Consider the following 14,223-nt stretch of genomic DNA (forward strand, 5'->3'; position numbering starts at 1 on the left):
GAGTTGTGTCCTGAATGGCAGCGTGAGTCTCTTCCTCGCGGTGACCCTTAAGACAGAGGTTAAAGGTCAAGGTGGGCACTTTCGTACCCCATTCCCAGCGGTCCCTCCGCTCCTTTATGCGCTGTAGTTTAGAGGAGTCGTTGCATAGTCACGACGTCCGTGCATCCAACCTGAAAAGAAAAGATGGTTTAAAAAAAAGAAAACCAGCTATTGTAAGATGAAGTTGTCCCACGCATGCGATCTGCTGTGAGCTTCAGCACACGTCCTGCTGTGATCTTAAGAAATAAGACAAGGATGGAGTCTCACAAGGGCGTAAGGCAGACAGAGGAAGTGATGTGTCTTTAATGAGTGTCTCTGAAGAGACCTGCACGAGGCTGGGATTGGTCGGCCTGCTGTGTTCCCATTGGTTGAGGCGCTGCCCTGGGAAAATGAAGATGGAGCCAAAAAGCTGCACCAGGGGGACGTGGAGGAATGTCTGGAAAAATGGCTCCTGGAATTTACGCAGGGCTCGGAGCCCGAGAGCCCAGAGAGCCAGGGCATGATTTATAAAGGGGCCTGGCCACGGGCACAGCCAAGGTTGGGGATGGATGCTAATGGTGGGCTGGGGTTGGGTGGGAGGCGGGGGGGCATTGAGCGGCCCCACTGACTGCACACACACACACACACACACACACACACACACACATCATACACACACACACCGTACACTGCCTTTTGTTATTGGGGAGACAGCCAGGATGAGATATGAGGGCATGTGTGTGTGTGTGTGTGTGTGAGCTAGATTGGAGACAGACAGACACACACAGGCATTTCAGATACACGCACACACAGGTGTTTCAGATACACGCACACACAGGCGTTTCAGATACACACACACACAGGTGTTTCAGATACACACACAGGCGTTTCAGATACACACACAGGCGTTTCAGATACACACACAGGCGTTTCAGATACACACACAGGCGTTTCAGATACACGCACACACAGGCGTTTCAGATACACGCACACACAGGCGTTTCAGATACACACACAGGCGTTTCAGATACACACACAGGCGTTTCAGATACACGCACACACAGGCGTTTCAGATACACACACAGGCGTTTCAGATACACACACAGGCGTTTCAGATACACGTACACACAGGCGTTTCAGATACACGCACACACAGGCGTTTCAGATACACACACAGGCGTTTCAGATGGTCAGCACTTTGGATGCTGTGTTGTGGGAGTGCTTGATATGGTGTGGATGGCTAACAAATTCCTTTCATCACACACTCACATAATCAGAGACTCACACACTCTCACACACTCACACACTCACACACTCACATAATCAGAGACTCACACACACACTCACACACTCGCACACTCACACTCTCACACACTCACACAATCAGACACTCACACACTCACACACTCACATAATCAGAGACTCACACACACACTCGCACACTCACACACTCACACACTCACACACTCACACACTCACACACTCAGACACTCACACACTCACACAATCAGACACTCACACACTCACATAATCAGAGACTCACACACACACTCGCACACTCGCACACTCACACAATCTGACACTCACACACTCAGACACTCACTCACTCACTCAGGCTCTATTCGGCCTCCTCCTTCCTGTCAGATGCTTTCTCATAGTCTTTCGTTCTCTCTCTCTCTCTCTCTTTCCATTTCTCTCTAATAGACCAGATTGCATAAGATTCTTTGATCTTCGCCTCTTTTCCCATTTTCCTGGAGCCCTTGAGCCTTTAGTGATTCTCCAGACACTTCAACCAAAGTGACTTGGATAGGTAGGGGACAGGGCACACAAATCACCAAACAAGGAAAAAACAGTCAAAGCAAAGTGGCGTGAGGGAAAAAGTTTCAGTTCAAGACAGAAGTGCCAAATAACGAAGAAAAGAGATGCTTTCTTTTGTTCAATTAAATCCTGAAGTTGCAGAAGACTTTTTCAAATGTATCAGGGAATATATACATGCTGGTGGAGGGGTGCCTTACTCCGTGGTATAGAGAGAGAGGGGGATGGAGAAAGAGATGGAAAGGGGGGAGAGAGAGAGAGAGAGAGACACACACACACAGGCAGACAGACAGACAGACAGTTAGGGGCTCATTCCTGCAGTGCGTGGTGTTGTGTCTGCCTCCGTGCCTGAGGCGTTCAGTCCAAACTTCTTTTTAAAAAGCGGTGGTCCATTTTAGGATGGGTGGAGGGGGTGGGGTGGTGGATGATGGAGGCTGTTTATTGGGCTTCCTCATGACCCCTGCTACACAGGGCAGCGGGCAACTAGTGGGCCAGACTTCTTGGCCAATCACAACATCAAAAGCCAAACCAAGAAAGGCAATAGATAGTTAGTGTTGGCGAAGATTTGGGACAAATGATTATAATATTCTTAATAGTTATAAAACACAGAGGATAAATAGATTATAAAAGTCACAATAAGGAATCTGGGATCCACTGATCACCTGTGTATGAAACTTGATTAAGCTCTCAGGCCCAAGGACTTCTTCTACTGATCACACTCTCCATTCAGTCAACTGGAAGTCAGTTGAGAGCAAACAGCTCCCCACAGTACTTGGAATGCTTCCCTATTCTCATAGAGATCTTTTAAACGGGCTAGCATGTGGTCTTTATCTACTCAGCAGTGACATGTGGGTTAAGCAGCATATTACTTTAATGTTGGTCAAGGGCAGAATTGAATTCTATTGTAGAGTCTTCATTCAGTGTGGAGCTCTCGTGTGTTCTAAAATAGAGTGCTGTGGAATGCTAGGGTAGTGTCAGTGCTCTATGGTCCTCTATGAATGGCTTAGCCTCTCCACAGGGACTTCATTATAGAAAACCCCACAAATTCCCTTCTAGACTCACACGTGTGTTTGTGACACATACTACCCTCAAGTGGCCTCTTGTCTGTGTGTGTGTGTCCTTGTCTGTGAATGTGTGTGAGTGTGTGTGTGCAGAGGCACTGGGCTCTGTGAGAGGAGTTAAGAGGGGATTCCAGTGGAATAAAGATGCCTGATAAGGAGTGGGAGGAAGAAGGAGGGCAGATTAGAGAGATCAAACCGCATGAACAGATCTCCCCCTCACTTCCCTCACACACACACACACACACACACACACACACACTCAGGCCCATTGACCCAGACCAGACTCCCTCAGGAACTAGTTCCAGGTAAGCTGAGAGGCAGCGGTACTTTGAAACATGTAGAGCTATTGATCTACTTTCCCAGCAAGCAGAAGCTAAATTTATCAGAGGAGCCCATCAGGTCAAAGGCAGGGGCCCCAAGCAGCCCCCCCAGGGACTGGGCCTGTCTGTGGGAATGGTGAGGTCATCGCTATGGTAACACAAAGTGCAGACAGTCACACAGAGACCTAATTTTATCATTGATTTATGGCTTTAATTGTCAGCTTATTGTTGTTGTGTTTATTGGCCAGCTGGTACAATCATTAACTTTCCTTTACTTCAGTTCACCTGGATAACAGTTTCTGATAAATGAACGAAGTATGACGAAGAGGATAAATAGATATAGAGCAGAAGTAAGACGTAGTCCCCATCCCCCTGAATGCAGACCTCAGTGGGCTTGTTTGTTATCAGAGATAACCTCACTCTGCTCCCACTGGTGCCCGTGTGCAGACACTTCCTGTAGTCAGGAGATATCTGTGAGATTCCTGCGCCGCGCAGGAAGTGAGCGCTCATTCCTGAAATGGTTCCTGCCAGGTCTCCTCGGGGCCCAGCTGTCATGGCCATCCTCTGCTGGACACATCTGTGCGTTGTCGAACGGCGGCATATATAAGCAGAGGAAATATCGCCAGCTTCTTCAGACGCGTGCAGATGTGGTCAGGCCTACAGACAAGGACCAGCCGCAGGGCCGCCCCCATGACCTGATCTTTGCCAATCCTCTTTTCTTCTTCTCCCCTGTACGTTACTTTACATCAAAGTGTTCGGAAAAAAGGAATAAATGGAAATGTTCTTACAACATCCAGGCCTGGACGTACTGTAGGTCGAGGTCGAAACGCGGTCACGCTGTTTATCGTTAACCTGGAGCCCACTCGTGTTCCCGTCTGCAGTTGGAGGGCCACTTTGAGACAAGTGCTTCTCTAATGCCCGTGGGCTGCCCCTGCCAAAGGCTGAGCACAGCTGATCTCTATCGTGGGAGGGACCGTTGACTGGCTGGGTTTCTGAGGAGAGAAAGAGAGAGAGAGAGAGAGAGAGAGAGGAGAAAGTGAGACTGTGTTTTTCTGGCCTGTGGAGAGAATGAAGGAGAGAGAGACAGAAGGAGAGAGAGCACACAGCAGCAGTGGGCAGAGACTGGCTGGTTGGCTGAGTTACTGAGGAGAGAGAGAGAGAGATGGAGAGAGAAATATAAATAGAAAAAGAGAGGCAGTGTCTCTGGCCTATGGAGTGCAGGAGAGAGATGAGGAGGAGAAAAAGAGAAGGGGGAAGAGAGAGAGAGAGAGAGAGCGCACAGCAGCAGTAGTGGGCAGAGGCTGGCCTGCTGGCAAGCTGGCTGGTGTGGTGTGGTGTGGTGTGGTCTGCTGTGGACAGCCTGATGTTTGCTAGATGCCAGAGGACACAGAGGCTCCTTTGTGTGCCCCGCTGCCACCATCCCTGCCCCTCCTGCCCCTGCTTCGAGCCCTGCTTTTGCCCCAGGGGGAAAGTTGTGTGAGTAACGCCGTTATCTCAGTGGGACACTGCTGCTCATGCCCCCCCCCCCCATCTGCTCTCTCTGCTCTTTTCCAACGCTCTCTCACTAAAGTGCAGGCGTCTCTAAAGATCAGCACATACAGACATCGCATAGAAGGACCCTTCACAAAGCGCCTTTTGTGTGTGTGGTCTGCGCTTACGGCCCGGGACCAGGGCTGGCCTTTACAGCATGACTCGACTCTCCCGAGGCAGATGAGGGGAACGACTTCGCTGCTCAGTACAAAAGAGTTAATAACACGCACGTGAAGAATCATCTTCCGACTTAGTTACTTCTGTCTGATACAACTCCCCACCCTCCATCCATCTTTATTGAACATTTATTTTGTTTACTTGACAAACTTTCATAATAGCTGAGCTTTTCAGGAGGAGCTGTGGCACAGTGGGAGCGTTTGTGTCCTTACTACGACTTGGCCTCAGTGCCAGTGAAGAACCACGTTCATATCCGGCCTGAGGTCCGGCACTCCACCCTTTTCTTAATAATCTGTCCCTGTCCCTGTCCCTGTCCCTGTCCCTGTCCCAATAAAGTCTAGAAAAGCCCCAAAATAAACCAAAAAAAGAAAGAGTTCACTTGGCCATTCTGAAAGGTAATAAAAGTGTTTATAACAGGTTAATAATCACCTGATGGCAGGTAATAATAACATGCTACATGGAATGCGTTCATATTGTGCCATAAAGTGGTGTGATGGTCTTGATTGTCGACAACATGTCTTCAAACACACACACACACACACACACACACACACAACTATAAATGTGTTTGAATGTTTAAAGAACACATATATACATATATTATCACTGTAGGCATTTGTTTTATTCAGCATGACTTACTTTGTGAGAACATCCAAATGAGAGCCTTTTCTTTAACAGCCCTGGAGGTTTTAAAGTTAGTATTCAGTGCCATGTTACAGTTAATGGTGTCCGTCTGCTTGATCTCTACACACACACACACACACACGCACGTTGAACAGTGCCTCCCAAAATACACAGCCGAGCTGTGTGACCCTCTATTTACAGTGGACGGGGAGGTGATGGCCTCTGCTCTTGTCCGTGTGTGTGTGTGTGTATGTGTGTGTGTGTGTGTGTGTGTGTGTCATGGTTAAAGACCTCTGGCTGTGCCCAGCAGACAGAGACCTCGGAGGAGGGGTGGCGGCCAGTGGAAATAATGGAAGTGACAGAGAGAGATCAAAACAGAGTGATAGAGAGGGAGAGAGAGAGAGGAGAGGGAGATCAAAACAAAGTGATAAAGAGAAAGACAGAGAGAGGGAAATGAGTGCGGACAGGGGTGTGTCTGGTGTAATTGAATAACGGCCGTCTCGTATCCCGTGATGAGAGCAGAGTGTTTATATGTATGTGTGTGTGTGTGGTGTGTGTGTGTGTCGGCTGACTGCCAACTGGGTCCACACTCCACTGGTCGCACTCTTTTTCTCCTTCTTTTTTGTGGTTTTGTCTCTTTACTTCCTGACACCCCTCCGCCCCCCCCCCCCCCCCCCATCCCGTTCTCTTCCTGTTGATGTGAAACTAGTGAGGGGGTGGGTTGAGTGAGTGTGTGTCTGTGTGTGTGTGTGTGGCAGGGGGGTGATATTCTGGTGGCACGTTTGGTGGGAACCCTTGGCAGTTTGATTGCGTTGTTCGTGGGACAGAATTCTCAGTCCCCGAGCCAAACCAAACAAGCAAATTGGATTATATTTCCCTCCCTAACGAGGTAGCAGGCGGCTTTGAACTGTTATTGCACACACACACACACACACACACATGTACACACACACATGCAGGCAGACATGAAAAGTACATTTGCTGAATGTGTTGGAATGTCGACACCCAAACATCCCTTCCTCTTCAGACTGTCTCTGTTTGCCCAAATACTCATAACAGAAGGTGTGTGTGTCTGTGTGTCTGTGTCTGTGTGTAGGTGTTATGTGAGTGCATTTGTATGTGTGTGTGAGTGTATATGTTCTTGAGTGTATGTGTGTGTAAGTATATGTCTGTTTTTCGTATATGATATTTATGTATGTGTGTGTGTCCAGACTCCCTGAGAAACATGTGCCCTCAACATGTGCTCTTGTGTGTTTCCTCTTAAACTGGTGATTCTCTCTCTCTCTGTTTTTCTCTCTCTCTCCATCTCTTTCTGTCTTTCTCTCTCTCTCTCTCTCTCTCTCTCTCTCTCTCTCTCTGGCTCTCTCTCTTTCTCTCACTCTCTCGTCGGCTCTCTCTCTCTCTCTTTCTCCCTCTGTCTTTCTCTTTCTCCCTCTGTCTTTCTCTCTCTCTCCCTCTTTCTCTCTCTCTCTTTCTCCCTCTGTCTTTCTCTCTCTCTTTCTCTGAATAGTAGAGGAAAACAAACACGGGTCTCTCTCATAGTCTGCTGTATAAATCAGTCACTTCAGCTCTCATGTCTGCTGGTCTAATTTGTGTTATCTGAGCTATGTGTTATCACACACTGATTGGGTGTCTCTGTTTTAAGTGCTGTAGTGTGTGTGTGTGTGTGTGTGGAGGGAAGCAGGTCTGTGTGTGCTGGTGATTGTGTACATTTTGTGTATATATGTTTGTGGGGAACTTGTATAACCTGTGTGTGTGTTTGTGTTTTTTAGGTAGCTGTGTGAAATGCAGTAAAGCTGTGTATGGGGCGACCCAAGCGTGCCAGGCGATGGGGAGCCTCTACCACGACAGCTGCTTCACCTGCAGTGCCTGCAGTAAGAGACACCACACACACACACACACACACACACACACACACACACACTAGTCTTCTTACACTCACATCACACGCTTACACACATATAGACATTGCCTCACACTCCCATACACTCTCAGTATCATCACACACACTCACACCTCACTCACTGCCATACATTACAACAACGCACACACACACACTACCGTAAACACACAACATCACGTTCAATTTCACACACAAATGTACACACCTCTCTAACACTCACATCAACACACATTCCCGATTCTCATACTTAACACAAAAGCTTACATCCCCTGGTAAGAGGAAGAACATTCATACATACCTTATTCACAAACCGAATGTTTGTCTTTGTCTTTGTCCAAGCGGACCGAGACAGATGCATGTTCCTCTTTTAAGCGCACCTTTAACCACAGCAAATGTGTCCTATTCAATTTGTGATGTTGTTTGTCCACTTGGCTGTTTATGTTTTGTTTGTTTGTTTTGCTGGCTTACTGCATTCCTGCGTGTGTGTGAGCGTGTGTGGTCCTACCTCAGCTGAAATTATGCCCATGACAGAGAAACCTGATGCACAGGGGCCAGGGGCTTGTCTGGTATTCATTCTGGCAGAGATTCTTAAGTGACCTGTCTCATACTCCATGCGCACACACACACACACACACACACACACACATGCAGACACACACACACACACACACACACACATCATGTTTAGGACTGGGATTCTGCTGCAGAGTTGGCCAGTGAGCTCACACACACTATTCTCAAAGACATGGAGCTCTTATCCTCTCACACACCCACGCTGTCTGGTCACACACACACACACACACACACGCTGGTGTTGTAAGGGGCTTCTCAGACATCCCTAAGCGGCTGGTCTGAGTAGGTTGCCTGTCTGGTGCGTTGGGATCTGGTCATTAAAATCTCTCTCCCAATTACCCTCTGGACATGCAGGTGGGCTCAGCTGAGCTCCACTGGGCCCAGACCTTTAGCCTGACCCATCATTCATCCTAATAGTTGTTAATCAAAGGTGTGTGTGTGTGTGTGTGTGTGTGTGTGTGTGTGTGTGTGTGTGTGTGTGTGTGTGTGTGTGTGTGTGTGTGTGTGTGTGTGTGTGTGTGTGTGTGTGTGTGTGTGTGTGTGTATGTGTACACACGTGTGGGAATGTGTGAGACAGAGAGCAGGTTCTTAAATGTATATGTTCTGTGTGTGTATGTGAGTGCACCTGTGTGTGTGTGTGTGTGTGTGTGTGTGTGTGTGTGTGTGTGTGTGTGTGTGTGTGTGTGTGTGTGTGTGTGTGTGTGTGTGTGTGTGTGTGTGTGTAAACGTGTGTGGGCACTGAAGAGCGATTGCACCTGTCTGTGTGTATTTACTAGAAAGGAGATACTGGGCCTGAGTGTCTATGAGGCTGCGGAGATAGCAAGGGAATTGAGGATGCATACCTCCAGCTCAGAGAGGCCCAACTCCAGGGGCCCTCTGGCCCAGCTGAGTGAGCCTCGGCTGGGCAGGAATGCTGTGAGAGGGGGGAAGGGGTCACGACACAACCACACACAGACTGGCCGTTAGGACTGTTATATCAGCTGGGCTGGGGTGGGGTGGGGTGAGGGGGGAGTTGAAGGAGAGAAGGTGCTCAGTGCACCAGTCATAGCAAATAAACATGCACTCGTGCAGCCATGCATTCACACACAGTCTAACACACACACAGACACTGGCACTCACATGCATACACAGACCCACACACACACATTTACTGCTATGATATTAAGCTTGTTTATTTCAAATCAGAGGGCTGAGTGTGTTAGAGAAGTCTTGTCACCTCAGAAACTTTTAAGTTAAACTTGTGTGTGTGTGTGTGTCATCCTGCCTCTACCCCTCCGTCTGAAACACCCAGGCACTGAGAAAAACAAGCCCAGGGGAGAGCTCTCTGTGAAGGCACTAGTGGGCCGGAGGGACTCTTGAAATAGCCCCGCTGAGCCCCTAGAGCCCCATAAAAGGAGCCGAGCAGGAGGGAACGTTTCTGAAGAAAAGGCAAAAGTAAAGTCAAGAAAAACAAAGAAAAGAAAAGCTCCCAGTCAGATTATAAACCTAATTCCTGTAGGCCAGGCTCTGGGGTGAGGTGAGGGGAGGGGAATAAAGGCTGGAGATTATCAGACGTTCTGTCGAGCACCTCAGAGCGCTGGACAGGAAGTGCCATGGGATAAGCACGACGCTGCGCTCCGCAGCGCTCCGCAGCGCTCCGCAGCGCTCCGCAGCGCTCCGCTGCCAGGGTGTTGGACTGGTTATTCCATGACCTGCTGAAGGGCTGCGGAGATGCCTCTTAGCCCCACAAAGGTTCCCTGTTCCAGTACAGAGGGCATGGCTATGTCCGGCATCTCCATCTGCTGCAGGCTCACAGAGGAGATTTCACCAGAGCCCACAGACTGGTCCGGTGTGCCAGCGTTCAGGAGAGCCCACAGAGGTGTTCTGTATGCAAAGCGTTAAGGAAAGGCCAACGGGGGTGTTCTGAATACCTGCGTTCAGGCCCCTGGCTCTCTGGTCGAGCAGAGAGAGAGTGTTGTTCTCCTCCAGTCCACTCAGGAGAACAAGGAACAGAGCGCTCTCTGTGGTCAAACCCTCAGAGGCTCCATGCTCGCTCTCTCCCCAATCACTGCTCTCTTACATGAGCGGTCAAGGACTCTGATTGGTTGTCTGTCATGATTACATTTGAAATGACTAAGCTCTTTTGTGTGTACTTTGCACAAGCCTCAGGACTTTGTGTCCTTACAATTTTGTACCTGGCAAGTGTCAGTGTCTTCGTTTAGGTGATAAATGAAATGAACTATAGGCTAGAGAGTGATCTGTGAGGGATCATTGTTGATGATATTTGTCATGGCCCTGTTTTGAGAAAACTGAGAGGTAACAGTCAGTGTAACTGAACGCAGAATCACAAACTTAACTAAAACCACAAAGGCCAAATATAACATGTGTGTAGATTGCCAGTAAGTCTATGCCATGGCCAGCTCATAGAGATTCCCCCTATGAGGGCCTAGTGATGGTTCACTGACACTGGCATTGAATAACACCAGGGAGGAATGTTCTGTAACATTCAGTCAGGGCACCAGAGTCTCTTATCAGAGGAAATAGCCATCATTCTTCTCTCCTCCCTTCAGCAGGTACCATCACACTGGTGTGTTTAGAATGTTGTAGAATGAACATTCTCAAGAATATCTGGGGCCCCTCAGATATAGCTGTGGAATTTTAGAATCTTACATGGTTGATGACATTCTTTTCCTAGACTGTTCAAACCTCGCCGGCTGAAGGGTCAATGACAAGGCCTCTCCTCTCCTCTCCTGTGGTCCTCCGTCAGCCCACAGGCCACAGCTCGGTCTGCTGTCCTCTAAGAGAGTGCCTCTGCTCTGGTTCCCTCCCGCTGGCTGTGTGCAGTTGGTCTCTGGTGTCTTTTGAAAGCCATTTCAGGTGGTGCCCATGTTCAGAAGGCTTTGAGATCTACGTTTTGAAAGCTGTTGAAATTGAAATTTGCAGCTGTGGAATGCAGTTAGGATTGAGAAGGGGAAATGTGAGGGGATGAAGGAACAGACCCTCAGTCCTTCCACTCATTCTTCCATCCATCCCTCCATTCACTGGTCTGTCCATCCCTGTGTGTTGTTAAGGGTGTGACTCTCTCATCTGATGGCCTGCGGTGTTCTGCACTCAGAACTCATGATGCACCATCAGACAGATAGAGTCGTCATGCGGAACCACAGATAATACGATTATATAATAAGACATTCCAATGCTTCTTTATCCCTCCTAACTCATATTTACCAGCTGAGTGCAGCTCTCTCTCTCTCTCTCTTTCCCTGTGTGTGTGTGTGTGTGTGTGAACCAGACTGGTGTGGATCTTTCACCCGCTCACAGAGTCATTGGTCAGTGTGAGTCTTGGACAATCTGAGGGTTATGTGCTGTTTGAAGTCTCTATTATTTTTACTCTCAACCCCTCCCCCCCCAACACACACACACACACTGATACACACACACTCACACGCACAAACACTGTGTGTTTCTTCTGGCATAAAACCAGTTGAGTCTATAAGCCATCTCCTGGGATTCGTCTGTGGAATGTTCTGGTTGTTTTGCAGCCATAAGCTGTAAGCCAGGTAATGTTCCCGCCAGCGATCCCTATGATTGACGGCTGTATCCCGGCAACAGGTAGCTCTGCACTGCGCTCAGGGGCCGCCCAAAGAGGAGTTGGCTTTGGGGTGGAGATCCAATCAAACTAGCGGATCTGCTCCAGTGATGATAACTGTCTGGGTGAGAGGATTTCACCTCTGTTAGGTGGACACAGCCAGCGAGACCAGGGAGAATATACTTAGTAAACACACACACACACACACACACACACACACACACACACACACACACACAGCCATACACACACACACACACACACACACACACACACACACACACACACACACAGCCATATACACACAACAGTTTTGTAGTTTGTGAATACGCAGACCAGAAAGATGTCAACACATAAGAAATTCGAGAAGAAGATTATTTGTCTGAATATACCAGTCACGTGTTCTCAAACGTCACAAGTCCTCTCAGTAGCCATCTCTGTCTGTACTACTTGCTCTTTCCTAATGGTCCATGTAGCGAGCTTGGAAGTAGACTCTGGACTAGAACCCAATGTTACCCTGGCACAGCCAGAGTGTGTGTCAGCGCCCTGAAGCAGTACTCCACTCCTTTAAACTTCCCTCCATTAACCTCCTTTAACACATTAGCTGCCATGAGAAAGTATACTGTGTGTCGCTAAACTATTTGTAATGTTAAAGACCGATATTGTTATTTATGTTAAATAATGCTTTAGACCTAACATTCAGGACATTTAAAAACTGTTAACAGGGCCAAACATGCAGTAATTGGAAGTACTGCAGTTGATGATTTATTGAAGTTAACAGCTGTATTTGATCGCTGTTTCTTAAGGGCATGTGAATGCACAGCATTGTCCCTGAACCTGTGGACATCTGTGGCTATATAGGGCAGTTATGAGGCAGTGAAAATCCCTTACTCTGCAGTTTAAACATCTGTTTGTTGGTGTGTGTGTGTGTGTGTGTGTGTGTGTGTGTGTGTGTGTGTGTGCGTGTGTGTTCTCCTGCGTTCCAAACGTGTGTTTTCATTCACTGGTGAGCAGGGGACCTACAGAGAGCGAGCGCTCAAAGGTTTCCTCACAGCCAGCTACACTTTTGGTTTTCATTTTCTTTCTGCTTCTTTTCACATTTCATGTGTGTGGTACAAAAGCAAAGATTTTTTATTGACGTCCGCAAAGTTGAGAGGATGTCTCTGCTTAATGCACACACACATACACACACACACACACACACACACACACACACGCACAACATTGCGAATTGAAGCCCTTGCTGAAGCTGAAGCCCTAGGAGTTTTTGTTTCTAATTCTACTCTAGTCTATTGGAGACACACACACATACACACACACACACACACACACATACATGCACTCCCCTTTCTCCCCCTTTGGAAAATGTGTGGAATTTTCTCCTTTCCTGTGGGACAGGGGCTCTGTGTGTGTGTGTGTGTGTGTGTGTGTGTGTGTGTGTGTGTGTGTGTATGTGTGTGTGTGTGAGAGAGAGAGAGAGCGAGAGAGCTAGAGAGAGTGTGTGTATGTGTGTAGGGGGAGGAGTAGAGGAGAGCCTCATATTTAGACAGGAAGTCAAGGAGTTGATGTGGAATGATGGGAGTCGTGTAGGGAGTGTGCGTGTGTGCATGTCTGTGTGTCCTTAACACACAAACCAACACCCACACACACCCACACACAAACACCTGTGTGTGTATGTGCTCATTTCAGAAGGTGTGTGTATGTGTGTGTGCACATTTGTGTTTGCGTGTGTGTTTGTTTGTGTGTGTGGGTGTTGGTTTGTGTGTTTAGTAGTTTTTAAATAGAGAGAGTGTGTGTGTGTGTGTGTGTGTGTGTGTGTCCTAGTTTGCTTGTGAAGATGTGTATGTCTCCTGCATGTGTGTATGTCTACACGATAGGAGAGTGCAAAAACAGGTCCTTTGCTCCATGTCCAGCTCAGCCTAACTGCTGTCAAGATGGCTGGCTAAATGTGTTTACTAATCGGATTCAATCAAAGAGGCTCTCAGGCGATATTGATTACTGTCTCCCCCACTCTCTCTGTTCCTGACAAGCCTCGTGTTTATTTGCTCTGAGGCAGGGTGCTTATTTATGTGATTCTGGGGTGACTGGACACATTAGGGCCCATTGGATCTGAACTGCTGTATGAAACTTATCATCATCATCAAAACACACACGAGAACTAAACACTCATAGACACTCTAATACCTTGCACACTCACACACACACACACACACACACACACACACACACACACACACACACACACACACACCCCTCCCCACACACCCACGTGTGTATGTGTGTGTTTATGCATGCAATGCTGTTTTGTGGTTTGGTTGTATATGCAGTCGCATGCTTGTAGCTATGTTGTGTGTTTATGTGAGAAATATTGAAAAAAAGTCCTCCTCTCTCTCCCTCTCTCTCTCTCCCTGTCTCTGCCTCTGTATTGCTCTCTCTCTCTCTCTCCCTAAACCCACGCAGGTCGCAGGCTGAGGGGGAAAGCCTTCTACTTCGTCTGTGGGAAAGTGTTCTGTGAAGAGGACTTCCTGGTAGGTCCTCCATCTCTCGCATGTGTTCAATCCAGCTGTTCCAAACTCTGTCACATCTGTCCCCGCCTCACCCAGCTGTTTGGCTAATGTGTTTATGTATAGTTGGAGG

General features: G+C 48.1%; 1 protein-coding gene across 2 annotated transcripts in view; it reads left to right on the forward strand.

Moving 5' to 3' along the window:
• LOC105901714 (Wilms tumor protein 1-interacting protein) overlaps nt 1-14,223 on the forward strand; it is a 32,553-nt gene that overhangs the window by 4,554 nt on the left and 13,776 nt on the right. For both annotated transcript variants that reach the window (XR_006152662.1, XM_012829208.3), the window contains exons 2-3: nt 7,318-7,419; nt 14,047-14,114. Coding sequence is in view for 1 of the 2 variants with exons in the window: in XM_012829208.3 (XP_012684662.1) it covers nt 7,318-7,419; nt 14,047-14,114 (170 nt within the window). In the remaining variant the exon portion in view is untranslated. The remainder of the gene's footprint in view (nt 1-7,317; nt 7,420-14,046; nt 14,115-14,223) is intronic.

This window comes from Clupea harengus, chromosome 11, assembly GCF_900700415.2.
Source record: "Clupea harengus chromosome 11, Ch_v2.0.2, whole genome shotgun sequence".
In the NCBI taxonomy this organism is placed as follows: Eukaryota; Metazoa; Chordata; class Actinopteri; order Clupeiformes; family Clupeidae; genus Clupea; species Clupea harengus.